A 19,924-nucleotide genomic window follows, 5' to 3' on the forward strand; every position below is an offset into this window, starting at 1 on the left:
GACGGTGGATGGACGCTGCAGACAGAAGTCATCTCCCTTTCTCTGCCCCTCCTGTGCAGTCGCTTCATCGCCAACCATTCTCACTTTATTATAGGAGACATTCTGGGCATTCAAGTCAAGCCGCTAAACGGCTGGCGTTGTGGCGTTGTTGTATAAGCGGGTCGGCCAAGTTCATTTGAGGCAAGTTCATTTGAGGCAGCGGTGGCCGAACGGTTTGCGGAGCGGTCTTGATATCGGAAGACCAAAATGCATGCACAATGTTTTGGGCCGATCAAATCATTAGAAAGAAGAAAAGAAAGTCAGGAGACAACACTATTTGTTTTGTTTTTCGTCTTATAAATTATTTGATCGGCCCTAAAAAATTGCGTTCATTGTCATGATTTGTCACGATCCGAGTTGGCTTTGTCCGCGGCGTAACCGTCTTTAAATAAATTAAATACGAAGTGCCGATGGGAGAATGCATTGGGTTTCATTTCCTGGGCCACTCGTTTTTCTGAAAGGGGGAGGGACTGCGGCGCTCTATTCTGGGGGGGGGGGGACATTCAGCAGAAATAGCAGAGAAGATACAAGCTTGCGACGCACTGTGAGCCTGTAGATTCCTTGGCTATTGTTGGTGAAGATATTTACAAATTCCCCAATAGAACTAAAATAAAACTGACAATTACCTCCACAGACTAACAGGCTACAAAATAGATTATTGATATTACCGTGATAAAAACCCCTTTAATTCCATCAAGTTTTTAGCCATCCATTTATCCGCAGTACTTTGCCATTACAGTACATCATCTATATACAACAAGACATCACAAGGTGGGTTTATACAATAGCTGCTACCTTTATGTTTGAAGTATTGTATAGTTACACCATGCTTCAGCTAATTTCCAGACTTCCCTACTCACCCTTTGTCTACTATAAATGTATATATGTGTATATATGTCAATATCATGTATAACTAGAAAAAGTGCCCCCCCCCCCTCCCTCGGGGCACAGGGGTCTCCATCAGGATAGGATTGCTTGTGACTTAACAGTATATATTCTTAATGCTTAGTAATTAATGCACGTTGCGTTTTAAATAAATCGCTGGCATAAATGATACGTGACAGATCCGGCTTGATTACATGACTATAAAGATCATGTGTACCGACTTGTGTGATATTTCGATAATATCTGACAGAGTGATATTTAACCCATTCTGAACGGGAACCCATTTTGGTGTTAGCATCATGTTATGCTTTAACTATTGAAAAATAGCAGATCTACAAGAACGACTGACATTTTTAGAATCTGATCTCAGGTCAGAATGGGTTAATCAGACCAGTGTGTGTGTGTCCAGTGGAAACTTCGTATGAATCTGATCTCAGGTCAGAATGGGTTAAAGAAGTGTTGCACATAATGTCGTCCTCCTGGTAATGGTGGCGCTCTAAAAGTCAAGCCAGACGTTTTCCATGGGGCTGTATAGGGAGTGTGCATACAACGTTTTACTCTGATTTGCAGTTGACTTGGCCTGTTATAGTGTGTAATGGGAATTTTAGAATGCCAACTACAGTGCCAGATATATGCATTATTGTGTATTAATCTTCCTTCCATTAAGTCACTTTGCTCACCAATGTGCTCAGTCTAATTCATGCAGCTGTCAATCTATAACAGCTGACTGGACTCCTCCACGCTGTCAGCTAAAGGTATACTTATTTGTGTGTCGCCCTTGTTAAAGAAATCTGTCGGTGTTTAGCGCAGATCCGTATATGGACATTACAAGACTATAAGAACTGTCTGAGAATGGGGTTGGGGAGGCTTGCGACCGGAGGGGCTGTTGGAACAGGCAAGGAGGAGGCCTGTTCCTCACTCTCTGTATGTTGTTTCTCATGCTGAATCTTCTTAATAAATTCTCAATACTTCACCCTGAAGAACTTTGTCATTCCTTCATCTTTGGAAGATTATTTAATCTACAAGAAGTGCCACCATGAAGCGGATTTGAAAAACGTCAAGTGGAATTTCATCCTTTCAGCCTAGTGGGAATATGCATGCACAGTTTCACTCATGATTCATTCATTCATTCATTCATCATGATTTGTGGCATTTTGTATGAAACGGGCCACCAATCAGGGTGGAATATGAGAAATCAAACAAACCTGTCTTGCTTTTGATCATTCTTGACTTTTTTTTTTGTTCTGAACGGTTTCATAATTATGTCTTGTTGCCATGTGGGCGCACATGCGTAATTGTTTTGATGTTTTTGATTTTATATGCATAATTATTTCTAGATTTTATTGTGTAAAGCACTTTGGTCAATCTCGATTGTTTTAAATGTGCTATATATAATTAAAAAAAGCTTGATTTTATTTGATCACATGATTGATCATATAGAGATCATGTGTACCGATTTGCATGAGATTTGGATAAAATCTGTGGGACTAATAGTAATAATAAAGAAATGTGCTTTGCAAAAATCGGCCTCATGGTGGCGCTATAACAGGCAGATGAGAAAAATGGCCAAAGGTTTTTCCTTGGCCTCTAGGGAGTATGCATACAAATGCATACACAGCTTGGTGCAAATCATGAATTGGCCTGTTTAGTATAAAACATACTCTCTCCATGCCTGCTGTTGGAAACAATAATGCTCAACTAAAATAAATGGTACTTTATTTCAAGGTAAAGGCTCCTTCACTTGTCATAAAGTAACATATCCTTTCAAAGATCACACCGTTTGGCAAACGCAATAAATCTTCCATGGCCAAGTGCCGTAGGATGAACAACAACAGGCAAACGCATATCAAAGTCAGGCTGAAATCATTGAATGCTCCTTGGCTACGGTTGCTGAGCAGTCAGTCAGTCACAGTTCATAGGGTGCAAATATGGGAACCTGGTTAAAAAAAAAAAAAAGGTTTCTAACAAACCCTTTGAGCATATATTTGCAAACTAAAATCGCTGGACAATCTGCAAAAAAAGAGGACATCATGTGCTTTATTCATGCTTTAGAGGCCGTGCTTTATCAGAAAGCTCAGAGCGTACAGTATATATGGGGCTGACCGTAAACGTAAGTATCTCTTCTATCCACAGTATTATAGGCCCTGTGGGATTCAGGCATGGTATGGTAACCTCTCTGGACAGTTACAGACTACAGTACAGGCTATAGGCTTGCCCGGTCTTGTTCAGGCTGACATGAAGGTCACAGGAGAAAGAACCTGCCAATTACTGTAAGAGCAGCCATGTATGCTCCCAGACGGGGCTCAGAGGACACTTTGACATGTGGACCATATAGTGGGAACGGTCGGGAAGCCATGAATAAATAATACAATAAATATGGAAGCCGGACCGCTGACCACAGCGGCACCTACTGTACAGGCTATACTGTATGATGTAACCTGAACGCAGCGTCACAGGTTCGAGTCCCAATCAAGTAGAGCCATTTAGGAATGAAAAGTAAATGCACTGTGTGTCACTTTGGGAAAGTTACATTCTTTTGATATCATTTGAATACTGGGGTATATGAATGTGTCGTTGTCGATAAGGCTTTTAACACATTCTGACCTGAGATCAGATTCTAAAAATGTCTTCTACATCCCGACAGTTTTCCATTCTGACCTGAGATCAGATTCTAAAAAATGTCTTCTATGTCAGTCGCTCTTCGATTTTTCAAAAAGAGCAGACCTACAAGCTCGTAGCGCGCCACTCGGTGGCGCGCTATGAGCTTGTAGATCTGCTATTTTTCAATAGCTAAAGCACGACATGATGAGAACACCAAAATGGGTTAATTGACACTACTGTAGGCTTTCTGCTTACGGTTCCTCATCTGAAAATGAGGGAATACACTACATGCATTTGTACAAAGTATTTTAATATGCATAATAAATACATAACAAACCAGGTTGCAAAGTCTGTACAAATGGATCTTTACACAGTTAAATAGAACCGTATATGTACTGTATATATGATTTATTCACACACTATCACAACAATTACGGAAATCCACTGCTTGCATAGATCCCAGAAATTATTGTAATAGTATAAACTCATAGTAAACACTTCTTGTTCTTGTCTGGGTAACAATAGTTGTTGATCCAGAAAATAATAACACTCTTATTTGTCCTTTTCCGAATTGCAAATGATTTACTGTAAAACCTTGAATGTTTTATTTGACCAGTTCCTCACCAACAAGTTCTTAAAAACAATGAACTCTGGCTTCCCTACAGTATATTCTGGGCATAATAAGTGTACACTGTACATGTGTAAACTCCTACCCCCTTCTCACCAATGCAAACTCTATAACTCATAATTGATAACTGCAGTTGGGAGCAGGAAGTTAGCACTTTCCTGACTCGATCCCACGTTCAGAGTCAGACCCCTGCAGTCAAAGAAATGCACGATTTAAAGAACAGTTTAAAGTTTCCCCCACATGGACGCTGAACCATCGCAGGTTTATGGATGTATAGAAGCTCTAAAATGACAATACCGGAACACACGCCCGACGTGAAGTTATGACTGCTCTAGACTGGATCAGAAAACTATAGTCTATAGTCCTACGATTCTATATACAACAGTATACATTAAGCGTCTCTTCTCAGGCCATCAGTTACCAAAGCAACAACTGCAGGTAGGTTGATGACGTCTCTACACACAAATACAATCTGATCACTTGCAAAACAACAGTGTGGACAGTGGACACTACGGTCCTAAAAATCGTGTTTGAGAAACAAATCGGAATTGCCTGCAGACAAAACAATTAACGCCCAAATAACCAAGGTGGTATTGAACATAAAATTAATTCCGGCAGTGCCATCTAAAGTAAAGCAAAATCAAATAGGCCTGCTATACTATACTGGCCTTGGCCTTCAATGATCAGAGCAATAACAAAAAAAAAGCTCATTAATGTGGTCGATCAATATTTGTCAGTGAACACTAAATGCCATGAGCGACACATTGTCCCTCGACACGAATGAAGAATACGGTCCAGATTAAAAGGGCTTGTCTTTGCAGACATAATGTGATGAGTTGGTAATAATATATGCTGGTCAGGAATGAAACAATGCCATTACGCTCCATGGTATAATTCGATAAAGCCATCCAATTATTCTCCGGTCGAGGTGACATGACAATGACACAGGATCCTGCAGTCCTCACTATCTCCATCTCCCACCTTCACAATTATTATCACTCCCAGGGAGGCTCGACCAGCTCAGTGGCCTTGTGGTTAGAGTGTCCGCCCTGAGACTGGGAGGTCGGGGTTCGATCCCCGGCCAGGTCATACCAAAGACTCTAAAAATGGGACCCAGTGCCTCCCTGCTTGACACTCAGCATCAAGGGTTGGATTGTCCCAGTGACATACTAGCGTCATGTCCAGGGGGTGTACTTGTACATCAAGCTGCCTCACGCTACAGAAACAGGAGATAGGCTCCTGCCCCTATGGGCCTCATGGCTCGGCTAGGCTACTTACTTTTTACTTACAGGGAGGCTCGGCCAGAAAGTTTTTCTTAGCAAATTAAGCCCCACGTAGGCTACAGTACATACTTCTTCCTATGACAAATACTGGAAGTAGCCAAACTACAAGCTTGTGATGTGACTCATTGTGACACGTGCAGGGTTAACCCATTCTGACCTGAGATCAGATTTAAAAAAATGTCTTCTACATCCTGACAGTTTTCTGAAAAAGCTATGTTTCTACATGTCAGTCGTTCTTGCAGACCTACAAGCCGGTATAGGGTCTGCACTAGCAACTCCTATACATGTTGGTGCCAGTTCAGCAAGTATAGAACTAGGAAGAATATCCAGTTTCTCTGAATAATTATTCAGGGTCAGCTGAGAGGAAACAGCCACATGTATCAGAGGACACACGTGGTCGTCTGCATCCTCCCCATCACCCAAACAGTTGGGCTTCACAGCGACTACATTGGGGGGGAATTGACATAATGACAAAACTGCAGGAGAAACAAACCAAAATCAGCCACGAGTCTGATGGGCATTAGCTTGTGGACGGGATATTTGTTTGGATAATTTTGTTTACTTTAGAATTTCAGGCATATAATTACAATTGCAAACAAAAGTCTATGCTCTGAAAAATAAAACTATTTAGTAGTAAAATTCACACACATTTAAAGTTATACAATTCATTCTACTCACTGTAAAACACACAAGGCATATATATACAAATGAATATATTAATTTAGAAATTCAAATCAATTAAAGTGATGAATAATTGTATGAATCCCAATTCTATACAGAATGCATTCCAGTCCATGTGCATTTATAAATTGCACAATTATTGGTATTGAAAAAATACAGCATAAGGAAATTAACAGATTTCCTTCGGGATCAATAAAGTATCTATCTATCTATCTATCTATCTAGGTTTCTTTGTTCAACAGTTCTCGACTTGTTGTAATGTTTGTATACACATGTGGCCCCCAAGTTAATATCAGAACACTGATATAGTATTGATTGCAGCTGTTACAATTCCAAACATGCAAACATGACCCGCTTTAATTACTTAGTGACTAGTATTAGAATATCATTGTCTTTTTGTGTCCAATGTAGTTATATTAACAGTTCATAAAGTTAACATAACTATAACTAAATGCATTTGAAATTAAATGAAAAGGTTACTTTTCAGGATTCAAATAAAAAAAATATCAAAACATTATTCAGGATTTCAATTCAAATATAGCAAAAAATAGCAGATTTTGAGCTTGTAGATCAGCTATTTTTGCTACGACAATAATATATGGCCCTAGGGAGTGAGTGTGGAAATATAGTGGCCGCCTCTCCGTCGTCAAAGTTGCCCACCCCTGTTGTACACTATCCTAGTCAGAGACCAAGACTATCTCTATTCTCCAACAGTACACAGTCAAATCCTCAGTGGTTACATTTTGGGGTTTTTTAGTGAGAGAACACTATATTACACATGAGTGTCGTCTCTACGTATACGTGCAATACGCACTGCGAGTAGGGCAACACACCGAGGAGGGGGGGCAACAAAATGAGCCAAAAAGTGCCACGCCGACCCTCATAATAACGAGCGGCTGTGTGTGTCCTCGCAAACGGCGAAAATAGCCGATCTGAATGGGGAAATGCAGCGTTCTCGTCTGGAGGGTGGGGGGGGCAGCACAACATTTGTTTTAACCCATTCTGACCTGAGATCAGATTCATACGAGGTTTCCACTGGACACACACTGGTCTGATTAACCCATTCTGACCTGAGATCAGATTCTAAAAATGTCAGTCGTTCTTCGATTTTTCACCGAGTGGCGCGCTACGAGCTTGTAGGTCTGCTATTTTTCAATAGCTAAAGCACAACATAATGCTAACACCAAAATGGGTTCCCGTTCAGAATGGGTTAATATCCTACGAGTAGGGCAACCAAATGGTCAGCTATACGTCCCTGATATTACAGGTTTAAGTTCTGCAGAGACGCATGTAAACATACACGGACACGCACATGCATCGTCGCCAGACCACCTTAAATTTAGGCAGGCGGGTATGGCTCTAAACCAGTTTAAACCAGTTTAAATTAGGCAGGCGGGTACGGCTCAAAAACCAGTTTTTGCCCAAACACAGGGTGAAACTTTTGATTTTAAATAGGTAATTAAAAGGACCACTTCACCACTTTTCAACCTATCTTCATATAATAGGTCCTCACTAATAAATAATAATCATGAAAAAAATGGCGCAATTCTTTTCTACTCGGTCTGTGTCTCATAGGAGGGCTGTGGGCAGTTCAGAAACCATCTTCCAGTGACATCACCGACGGGGAATCCAAGCTAATAGAAACGGCAGGCTTTCTAGTCCTGTAGAGTTCTCACGATAATGAGAACGATGCAAGGTGGCTCAGATGAGGAGTCCAGACTACCACCTTCACCCTGCTGTAGTATAGTATATAACCCCATATGCCTGTTCGTCAACGGATGTCTTCTAATGTAGCCCTAGACTCTAGGGCTACATTAGAAGACATCAGTTTTTTGAAGATTTTTTGAGTGGTGCAACCACTCCCTTACGGAGCTATGTGTGTGGCTGGCTGGGTCTGAGCACTATGTGTGTGTGTGGCTGGCTGGCTGGCTGGCTGGGTCTGAGCATATATAGACAGATAGATTATAGCAGTGACTGACTGAGACATCGAGCGTGCGTGCGCAACTGGTTGTGGCCCCCATCAAGTGACCTTTTGACCAATGCGGCCCTCGCCCCAAGTTGAGTTCGACACCCCTGATGTAGAGGTTACTATGCAAGACCAACCTGGTGACGAAGGGCGACAGGGCCTTTGCAGGTAGGGCTCGCAGACTCATGGGACCTTAGGGTTTGCTAGCTCCGTAACCATTTTTAAAACCAAATTAAAGACCCCTTTTTAAACCTCTTAACAATGTATGCATTTAATTTCCACTGACACTGTAATTGTACGCTGCCATATGTTGTAATTGATTATGTAGATTCATGATTCACTGTTTTTATATTGATAAGCACTTTGTGACTTTGTCTAAAAAGGTGCTATATATATAAATAATGTTTATTATTATTATTATTACTACTGTACATTGTGTGTGCAGAATAATTGTTACACGAGGGACTGCATGGATGAATGCATGAACAAGAGGCAGGCTGGCTTGCAGGCCTACGGAAGTGTTTTGTTTTGAGTTGTTTGCAATCATTTTGCAGAAGAATATCAACTAGGTTGTCCTGTCCTGTGGACCCACTGGGGACGGTGCCGGTGTCCACTCTAAACGTTCTGCCGTTTGCACAGTTGATGTCTTCTGAGCTGGTTTTGGGGGGTTGTGCGACATTTTGATTTATTTTGTGGGATGCGTGGTGTGGTGTGCTGTGCTGTACACATTGAGCAGCCATTGTAGATTTATTTTGTTGGATGTGCGTGGCGTGGTGTGCTGTACACATTGAGCAGCCATTGTAGAATCCGAGTTGTCGCGGCTCGTGGACACGGAGCGATCGTTAAGGGAAACCCCCCCGGAGACTCAGAGCTGCATCGTCAGAGACCGGCTAGGCGCGGGACTCCGCGAGTCTGAGCGAGAGAGAGAGAGAGAGAGAGAAACAGAAAGAGAGAGAGAGGGGAGGGGGAGACCCCGGAAGGACATACAGTAACAGTATACAGGGGAAACAGACAGAACAATCAGGTAGAGTTGGAGGGAAATATACTTGAATTGCTATAGAGCGTCGCAGTCCCGCCCCCCTTTCATGACTACGCCAGGCTTAGGAAATGAATCCCAATGCATTTTTCCCATTAACGTATTTATTTAAAGACCTTTGAGACCTTACCGTCGTACGAAGCCAACTCTTGTCGTGACAAATCATGACAACACACACAATATTTTGGACCAAACAAATAATTACAAAGAAAAAACAACAACAAAAAAAGTGTTGTATAACCTGCCATTTTTTTTCCTACTTTCCAATTCTTTGTTTGGCCTGAAAAATTGTGTTTGTTGTCATGATTTGTCAAGACAAGAGTTGTGGCTTTGTCCGCGGCGTAAACGTCTTTAAATAAATACTTTCTGAAAAGTCAATGAGGAAAATGAACAGGGATTTATTTTCCGGGTCTCTCGAGGGGGGGCGGGACTGCGACACTCTATATAGGGAAGTCAGAGGTAGAAAATACATTATTCATTTCTTATCAACAAAAGGTCACAGGATATACAAAGAGGTCAACCAAAAGAACGAGTGAAGAAATGGTAAGGCAGGAACGAGTAAATAAGGGTACAGAGTTCCATGAAAAGAGGCATCTAGTCCAAACTGACAAACAGTGAACGGCTACATGCAGTAATGTAATGGAACTATTAAACTGAAGACTAGATAGAAGACCTCATGCTTAAACACTTTCACCGCCATCTAGTGTTCATGTGATGTTACCGCAGGCAGCCAGCCAATATCTGTGTATTTGCGCCGCCAACTACTTCCGGGTCACACAGCCCAGCACAGCGAGAGGAGGAGGAGCAAAACGTCGTAGGAGCAGCAGCCGACATGTCTTAGCTTTCGCCAGAAGCGGTATAATAATGTCGGGCGCGATGCGATCTAAAAATCACTATTTACATCTGAACGTCGGACGGATTGGACAAAAAAAACAACAACTTTGGAGTATTTTTCTGAGAAAACAAGCAGGAAATAATCCACAATGAATGGATCCTTGGGGTGCGCGCGCATTAACCCATTCTGACCTGAGATCAGATTCATACGAGGTTTCCACTGGACACACACTGGTCTGATGAACCCATTCTGACCCGAGATCAGATTCTAAAAATGTCAGTCGTTCGATTTTTCAAAAATAGCAGATCTACAAGCTCATAGCGCGCCATGCGCTATGAGCTTGTAGATCTGCTATTTTTCAATAGCTAAAGCATAACATGATACACCAAAATGGGTGCCCGTTCAGAATGGGTTAATGCTCATGCTGGGAAGAACGTAGGCGCTAGTGTGTAGCAACCTGGACAGCACGAAAGGTTTGTTTTGAGCTTCGGCTGCTTGGAATTGATATAGACCTTATTATAACCCGCCATATGGTATCTGAGTATGGCGATCTGAGGGGTAAAATCTTAACCCGTCATCTGGCGGGTTATGGGGCGGCTTGGGCGTCCTGAGTGTTAATTGACTACAGAAGTAATACATTTGACATTCTTTTAGGAATGTCAAATGGCCAGCCGGGGCGCCTGATGGAGGGAAAAGGAACTGGTTGGAATAACGTGTTCCTCCCACGCGCCACGTCAAAACCGGGTAAACTCCCCGCTGTCCGGTGAAAAGAAGCGGCTTGGACTCCTCATGCATTGAAGGAAGCATGAGGTCAGTCCGTTGTTGGCAGTGAATAGTGTATAGAGCCCAGGATGACATTAGTTAATTGACACTGGGTGAAAAAAAAACGAGTTACAAAATTGTGGGATAAAATAAAAAATATACTGATTATGTTTCACTTTCCTCCAGCAAATACTAGACAGAGGAAAGGAGGTCTGATGGGGATTGTTTTGGCTTTCAACATTCATGGTTTCATGCAGGCTTCGATTTGTAAAAAACTATAACTAAATAAAACGGGAGACACGTAATACTTCTGCGTACAACAAATAGCCAACAACTCACAATGTGTCATGTCGCAATTTGAGCTTCAAGATATACTACTGCAGCTAATTATTTATCAATTCCCCAAAAGGGACACCAGGGTTAATGAGATTAACATTTGATTTATTTATTAAATTGTTAAATTGTGATACTATGGGACCTAATTATCAAACATATCAGAGTCTACATTTCCCAAACGTGAATGCATTATTAATTGAATCCAGTCCGACCAGAAACGGGCATAAAACATATCCCCCACCAACAGATATAAATGAATAAGGCAGGGATATCAAAAGCAGAGGCCTTGTCCCATTTAGGCCTGACGTCAAAATAAAAAAAAAGACGCAAAGATGTGTGCCGCATTTTTACGATTTTCAAAAACATAATGCTTAGTTAAAACACCAAAAGGGGTTCCCGACCCCAAAATGGGTTTTCCCCTACATCTCCCCTAGCAAATGGAACCCTGGTCTCATTATGCCACATGCAGCTCAGGGATGGTTCTGAAATGAAAAAGATCTCACCTCACTTACCAGTGTCCATGTCCTCCATCTCCATATTGCTGCATGCCAGGCATAAAAGGACAGAACAAATCATGCACAACGCCACTCAAGACCAGGAAATAAAGGGCATTCACTACACAGATCTGTCTGAGAAGGGCTGTGCTCCTCAGGGTAACCGGTACGGTCGCCCCTTTTCCATCTCACCCCACTACTCTATCTAGCTGTAAATAACAAACATAAATTCATGTTGGTCATTATATATAGGTATTATATTCATTTATAATTGTTAAGTTCACTCTGTATATCCATGGGCATGTAATAGCATCATGATGGCATTATAAAACATGGGCTACATATGGAAGAAATGTCTTTAATAAAATAAAATGAACTGCTAGAAGGTCCTAAATTAACTTAATTAAGCGGTCACAGTCTCTGTGTCATGTTATTCTTCCTTGGTTTTACAGAGTATAGAGATCGACTACTATACAATCAAATAAATATGTATACAAGATCATTTCAGATTTCAGGTAGGGAGGGAAATACTAAATTAACCGTCAACTACATTAACACTTTTCGCAAGGGGCGAGTTGGTAAAGGGGTGAGTTGTCTGGTATCCGTCCTCAGGACTGTTCACAGCAGGGGCTTTAGTACTAGAAGTCACCTTGAGATCATGCTACGAGAGCTACGGTTCGCTGGATCAATATAGGAGCTCAAAATAACAAATAAATGAATAAAACAAACAGTGCCTCGGCCACCCATGGGTTCATGGTGATTGATTGTGGTGTTTAAAATGGCCCCTGGCTGTTCAGATTGCTATAAAAGGGAGAGAATAAATAAGATGTTACTCTCTCTTTAATGAAAGAAAACAGGCCACAGGCTCTCATGTGCGTGCGTGCTCGCGTGCAACTATGAAGTCAGGGGGATCAGACACTTCTCCACAATATCTGAGGTTGAGAACGAGACTGAAAGCACCTTAAGAGGAGCTAGTGACGCATTTTGTACAAAGTACTGAAAATCCGGAGAAGTCCGGAAACTATACCCCGATCTGTATAGGAAAGAGTAAAGATTTCTGCTTACATCACCAGGATGTTTTATTTATTTAAAAAGCCCTCAATTACCAATGTCATGTGTCAATCATCTATCCTTTAATTCACAAAACCTACAGCATGTAGTCTGTGTGTCCCAGGAATTACTTGGGCGACATCCAACCTAACGGCCTCAAACCTGGTATGGCGCCGGGGTGTGCACTGCACCCTTTTTTAATTAAGATGTTTGAGCGATGAAAATAAGAATTAGCACAAAAACCCAATGCCCCATTCAATTCATTTCATTGAGGGCTTATGGTAGGGGAAATGGCCAATAAGGAGCTTTTGCACAAAATAACACCTGGTCCACTCTTTGGTGGGGACGTAACAACTACAAAGGGTGCAGTACTTAGTTTAGACAGTTTTTGGTTTAGACTAGTCATTGGTTAGACCAGTCATTAGTCCTACAACTAAAACCCATCTCAAACCCTCACCCTAAACCTAACCTCCCACGGGGCAGCACACCTAAACCTAACCTTAACCCATGTCTAACCAATGACTAGTCTAAACTAAGTATGCACCCCCTACAAATAAAGGTAAGAAGGCCTTCCAGTGCAGTAGCAGCGTGTGTTCAACGGAAGAGAAAGTACGGGAGCTGTGTGGTCATAGACCTTATGCAGATCGTGGCCAACCTTCCATTTAGTTAATGGCAGGGTGGCAACTAGCTGCAATTTGCCATTGACAGCCCCCATAAATCCAAAACAGAAAAGTCCTATCTCATTGTATTAACCCATTCTGACCTGAGATCAGATTCATACGAGGTTTCCACTGGACACACACTGGTCTGATTAACCCATTCTGACCTGAGATCAGATTCTAAAAATGTCAGTCGTTCTTCGATTTTTCAAAAATAGCAGACCTACAAGCTCGTAGGTCTGCTATTTTTCAATAGCTAAAGCACAACATGATGCTAACACCAAAACAGAAAAGTCCTATCTCATTGTATTAAACAACGTCAAACTTACCGACATTGAAGCTGTTACGAAAAGCTCGAATTATCCTTATTATACTTTCTGCAGAGGGAATCTTGAAAAAAAACAAGAAAGTGGCCGGCCGCACACGCCTAATATCCAGAGTGACAATACTTATTAATTAGGACGCAGCAGGTTAAGACAAATTAATCCAACGTTTTCGGCGGATAAGCCTTCATCAGGGAATTACAGACAGAGCACATGATGGCTCACACTTAAATATGGTGCATTGGTGCCAGAGAGTTGCTTTCTGTCAAGACATTCCTTTCAGGTGATTATTTAAAGGGACACTTCACCCTTTTTGCAAAAAAGTATATGTTAATGACGTTTAGAAGCTTTAGATCACTTTCCTGGGGGTATTTATGTGTGTAACATGTGTTTTTAGATATTTTAGATTGTAGCAGTGAGCCTGTTGTCTCTGATGTCATGGACACTGGTCTCACTACCTTCCTGGACTACAATTCCCATAATTATTTGGTGCACTGCTCCTCCTTGTGGATAGGGGGGAGAGCTGTCATACTGAGACAACATGTAGTCCAGGAAGGAAGTGAGCCCAGTGTCCATGACATCAGAGACAACAGGCTCACTGCTACAATCTAAAATATCTAAAACCACATATTACACACATAAAGACCCCCAGGAAAGTGTTCTAAAGCTTCTAAACGTCATTAACATATATTATTTTGCAAAAAGGGTGAAGTGTCCCTTTAAGTTTGGAATCGCTCTCGTTCAATAAAGCAACGCCCTGCGGCCTCCTACATTATGTGCAAACAGGTGGAATGCACTCCGCACTATAGGGGCGTTGTGTGCTATCCAATGAGCACTTTCAAACTACAAAACTACAACACACAGGAATTTCTTGACAGAAAGTAGCTCATAGTCATAACGTGTCTACCGTGGATTCTTATGAAACAAACACTTTGCCGATAGAAAGAAAGAAAGAAACCATTTCGTACAGCTGCAATATTAGTAAATTTGACGTCGTTTAATACAATCAGATAGGATTTTCTGTTTGGACGTATGGGCTGTCAATGGGATATTGTGACTAGTTGCCAAACTTGCCACTCATTAACTTAACTAAATGTCAACATGCGTCTGCATAAGGTGAATAGTGAAGTACTGTGAGCAGTGAACAAAAGTGAACACTAACTGCTGACATTTCCCAGTCTTTCAAAATGTATCTCTCTTGCACACGAACGCACGCACACACGCACGCACGCAGTTTAAATGAGCTGCCAGCTTTATGATGTCAGGACTACTCAACCGTCCATATCTGGAAGAATATCTGTAAATGAATAGAGAGCATGGAGTGCTCTGTGTTTTATATAATATTATATAATATCTGTAAATGAATAGAGAGCATGGAGTGCTCTGTGTTTTATATAATATTATATAATATCTGTAAATGAATAGAGAGCATGGAGTGCTCTGTGTTTTATATAATATTATATAATATCTGTAAATGAATAGAGAGCATGTGGAGTGCTCTGTGTTTTTTCAAGTAGGCCGTTTACGTAGTGTGCAACAAACTGTGCATGCAAAGTTTCATGTCAGCTCGGGTGCAGTTATACAGTAGGTAAAAATGTGAAAATCCACCCCATGGTGGCGCTATAACAGGCTGGATCGACCGGGCCGGGCATCGACTGGGCCAACGGTGCCGGAGATTAGCTGTAGCTGTACACGGACGGACGGACGGACGGACAGAGTTGAGATGTGACACCGTCACACCGCAAAGTAGTAATGGAAGATTATACCTCATGGTTTAGGGGGGAAGTGGAAGGCGCGGGTTTTCAGAGTAAAATCTGCCTCATCTGCTGGGCACTCTAGCGCCTTTATTCTAAATAACTATCTGTCCGTAGCATATACATAGCTGTTTTTACAGAATTGTAAAGTTGCTATAGCCCTATGTCTAACCACTGCTCATTGTGCTGACCGCAGGGTGCATGGAGTTGGTTTGTTAGTCCTACTCCCTAAAACTTATAATACAGCACAAAAACAAACCTCCGGATCTACCAAAGCTGCGTACTCTCAACACTACTATACGGTGCAGAATGCTGGAGAACAACAGAAAGCGATATTATCCATAAACTATCCACTTTCCACACATCATGGCTGCGAAAAATCCTAGGTGTATTCTGGCCCAAAATGGTGGTATTTTATCATGAGCATTAGTGAGGACTAATTATATGAAGATAGGTTGAAAAGGGGTGAAGTGGTCCTTTAACCCATTCTGACCGGGAACCCGTTTTGGTGTTAGCATCATGTTATGCTTTATCTATTGAAAAACAGCAGATCTACAAGCTCATAGCGCGCCACCGAGTGGCGCGCTAGGAGCTTGTAGGTCTGCTATTTTTGAAAAATCGAAGAACGACTGACATTTTTCAGAATCTGATCTCAGGTCAGAATGGGTTCATCAGACCAGTTTGTGTGTCCAGTGGAAACCTCGTATGAATCTGATCTCAGGTCAGAATGGGTTAATACAGTATGCTGCATGGTTAAATCAGAGGGAAAAAAATCAACACCAAGTATAATTGGATTCCATGTGTTGCAATCAAATCTAATTTAAATTTAAAATGTACGACGCTGAGTGTCCCTGAGTGAAACTGGCTAGTGCACAAATCAAGGCCTGGAAGAACTCATCTGTAACCTTGAAAGGAGACTAGAGTATAGAGACGAGCAGATGTTCCTTTTAGCAAACACTCTCAAAGTCTATTTGCTGCATGGAAGCAACAGCTTCATATGAAATGGATATGCGCAGTCGAGTACTTATACATTACATTTTGGAAACCAAAATGATAAAGAAAATAACAATAAATGGTAAATGGCGCATTTATAATAGCACCTTTATCCAAGGCGCTTCACATAGAGTGCATTACATTCACCCATTCAAACACACACACCGATGGCGGCGGAAACCATGCAAGGCACCAACCTTCACATCAGGAGCAATTACGGGTTCAGTTGCTCAAGGACACTTCCACACTAACTCTGGGGGAGCCCACAGGGTTCGAACTGGCAACCTTGTGGTTACCATCCAGCCACTCTACCCCTGAGCCACCGTATAATACACTGTATAATATATAATACACAAATAATGGTCAGTTTTTGGTTTTTACATTGCATCTCAGAATTGTATACACTTGAATGTTGAGTGAATTTGTTGTCATATATCTGTTGTCTGTCCTTGAATGTGCAAACTTCAATACAAATATTTGAATAATAATAATGCACAAATAATGGTAATTAATAAGTTCCTAGAACAAATGCTACAAATACCACAGTGAAGGGTACAGTACCACTCTTTCTCCACCCTCCCCAAGAACAAAAACACAAATAAAAACTAAAGTATATTGACAAATTAATGATCAGTGCTTTTCTGTCCGTCTGTCAAGTGTTCAAGTGACCGTCGGGTGTCTGCAGCATCTGTGGCCATTTCGATGCAATCGATCGCAGCGTGAGAGAGAGAGAGAGAGAGAGAGAGAGAGAGAGAGAGAGAGAGAGAGAGAGAGAGAGAGAGAGGACACTGGACAGACAGCATGTGAGAGAGAGAGAGAGAGAGAGAGAGAGAGAGAGAGAGAGAGAGAGAGAGACACTGGACAGTCAGCATGTGAGAGAGAGAGAGAGAGAGAGAGAGAGAGAGAGAGAGAGAGGACACTGGACAGTCAGCATGTGAGAGAGAGAGAGAGAGAGAGAGAGAGAGAGAGAGAGAGAGAGAGGACACTGGACAGTCAGCTCAAGGTCCGAGTGTGAATGCTGCGTTTCGAACAGCCCTGTCTGGCTGGCTACCAGTCGTGGAATACAAGGACAGATGGCTTCAGATCGTGGTCGCTTTTCCCTCCCTTTCACTACTTAATAACCCACAGTTAGGGGAAAAGATACAAAACTTTAGTATTTAAATAATGCAATTAATATACCGGTAGACTACTTTATCGTCACTCATTAAAAGTATGGAAACAAATCCATTATTTTGTTAACGGCGTGAACCCTGACGCGTGCGTCAAAAAACGAACCGGTTCAATTTTAATGGTGACGCACGCACGCGGCACGCACGCACAACGCGGGCAGTGGAGCCACCCTTCATTGATTAAAAAGGGAACATTCTGTGACGGTGACGCTGACGCGACGCAGACGCGCCCAGTGGAGCCCTGGCGTTACTATGCAAGTGCAAGTGTCACACACACACACACACACACACACACACACACAATAGTCATTGGGGCCGTGGCCCAGGGGCCCTTGGATCTCAGGGGTCCTTCGGGGAAATTCGATCGTGAGGTACTAGGTATGACATCCTGAAAAGGCCCTTCATTGGCTGTTAATTTTGTTAAACTTAGGTTACAAAGATTTTTTTTAAACACGGAAATGAAACGCGCACGTGCGCTATGGGGGCCCTGCAAATATTACCGGCCCAGGGGCCCTCATGGGGGTTAATCCGTCCCTGACACACACACACACACACACACACACACACACACACACACACACACACTTACCTTGAGAAGGCATCATCAAGGCCATCTTCCACATCCTGTGAGACACAAAAGACAGGAATCAATGCATGCTGTACATCCACACCTGGCTGCATACTGTAACCCTGCATGCTGTTCAATATTACTCACATACTGTACTCAGGGTGCCCAGCAACCTCTATTACCGTTATGTCCAGTGTTGTTTTTGGCAGCAAATTTCGATTTTAGTTTTAGTCAGTCTCTTGAATAGTTTTCATTTAGTTTCAGACACATTTCTCAAGCTCGTAGCGCGCCACTCGGTGCCGCGCTACGAGCTTGTAGATCTGCTATTTTCCCAATAGCTAAAGTATAACATAATGCTTAAAACACCAAAAGGGGTTCCCCAAATTAATAAACGAGTCAAAGAGCCACAATCGAATATTGCCTTCGCAGAAGACTTCAATTTAAATATTTCAGTAAAAGCAATCAATATTCATAAGCCAATATTTACACTATTTGGCAATATACCGTATCGGAATAATTGCATTCATACAGTACATGGCAACGACAACATACAACGACAACATATAATAGATAATAGAGACTATCAATCATAAACCCGACTATCAGCAGTCTTTATAATAATATTGATATGGACTTGATGAGATCTGCATTATTCAGACCGTTATCTTCCCCATGAATGAAACTATGTAACAGACGAGCAGAGAGGGTTTTCTTTTAGGTGATCAGTATGTACGATAAAAAGGGTTATGGTGCCACCTAGTGACTGTAAATGGAACACAATTTGACTGACAATGTGCCTGCACAATATATACAGTAAATAAAAACCTACAGATGGGCCCTCTGCAGAGCACAGCCAGGGTGGATGGCCTGTCCATAGCTACTGTAATGTGACTTTTTACGGCATATAACCTCCTTCTGCAGTGATTAAAATAGGGTGCATTTTGTATCCCAAAACACAGTTTATAGTTAACCCATTCTGACCTGAGATCAGATTCATACGAGGTTTCCACTGGACACACACTGGTCTGATTAACCCATTCTGACCTGAGATCAGATTCTAAAAATGTCAGTCGTTCTTCGATTTAAAAAAAATAGCAGACCTACAAGCTCATAGCGCGCCACTCGGTGGCGCGCTACGAGCTTGTAGATCTGCTATTTTTCAATAGCTAAAGCATAACATGATGCTAACACCAAAATGGGTTCCCGTTCAGAATGGGTTAAGGGACGCAATAAAACAGCGACCTCTGCATCCACGGGATGCACTAATAATGAACTCAGCATGTACAGTAAAAATACACGTTAAAAAAAAAGAAATTGCTTTAGTTATAATAATCATTTCTTCTTCTGTTTTCTAAATGAATGTAACCAACATTATATCCATATAAAAATGAAATGGGAGTTTAATGCTGCAATTTGTAAAAATGGCAAAATATGACTCTTAACCCATTCTGAACGGGAACCCATTTTGGTGTTAGCATCATGTTATGATCTAGCTATTGAAAAAACAGCAGATCTACAAGCTCATAGCGCGCCACCGAGTGGCGCGCTATGAGCTTGAAGGTCTGCTATTTTTGAAAAATCGAAGACCGACTGACATTTTTAGAATCTGATCTCCAGGTCAGAATGGGTTAATCAGACCAGTGTGTGTCCAGTGGAAACCTCGTATGAATCTGATCTCAGGTCAGAATGGGTTAAAGTCGTTGAAGTGGGACTCATCAAATGTCCCTGTGACTCATCTAAAAGACCATCCCTGCATCCCGGGACTCGTCACATTGAAAACCCATTTACATCACTGCTTCTGTGCTTTTACATTAGGCCAAAGTACCTGGTAGGAGGCAGCATGTGACGTTGATGTGAAATTG

The 19,924-nt window shown here is 41.9% G+C and overlaps 1 protein-coding gene across 1 annotated transcript in view; it reads right to left on the reverse strand.

The window, feature by feature from the left end:
* Window positions 1–11,556: 11,556 nt before the first annotated feature.
* Window positions 11,557–19,924, reverse strand: part of LOC308334309 (low density lipoprotein receptor adapter protein 1) — a gene marked incomplete at both ends in the record, with an annotated part of 62,027 nt that continues 53,659 nt past the window's right edge. Inside the window, 2 exons of the mRNA XM_080790996.1 lie at window positions 11,557–11,593; window positions 18,084–18,118. Coding sequence (XP_080647122.1) covers window positions 11,557–11,593; window positions 18,084–18,118 — 72 coding nt within the window. The remainder of the gene's footprint in view (window positions 11,594–18,083; window positions 18,119–19,924) is intronic.

This window comes from Protomyctophum bolini (genome assembly GCF_963924005.1).
Source record: "Protomyctophum bolini genome assembly, chromosome: 19".
Classification (NCBI taxonomy): Eukaryota; Metazoa; Chordata; class Actinopteri; order Myctophiformes; family Myctophidae; genus Protomyctophum; species Protomyctophum bolini.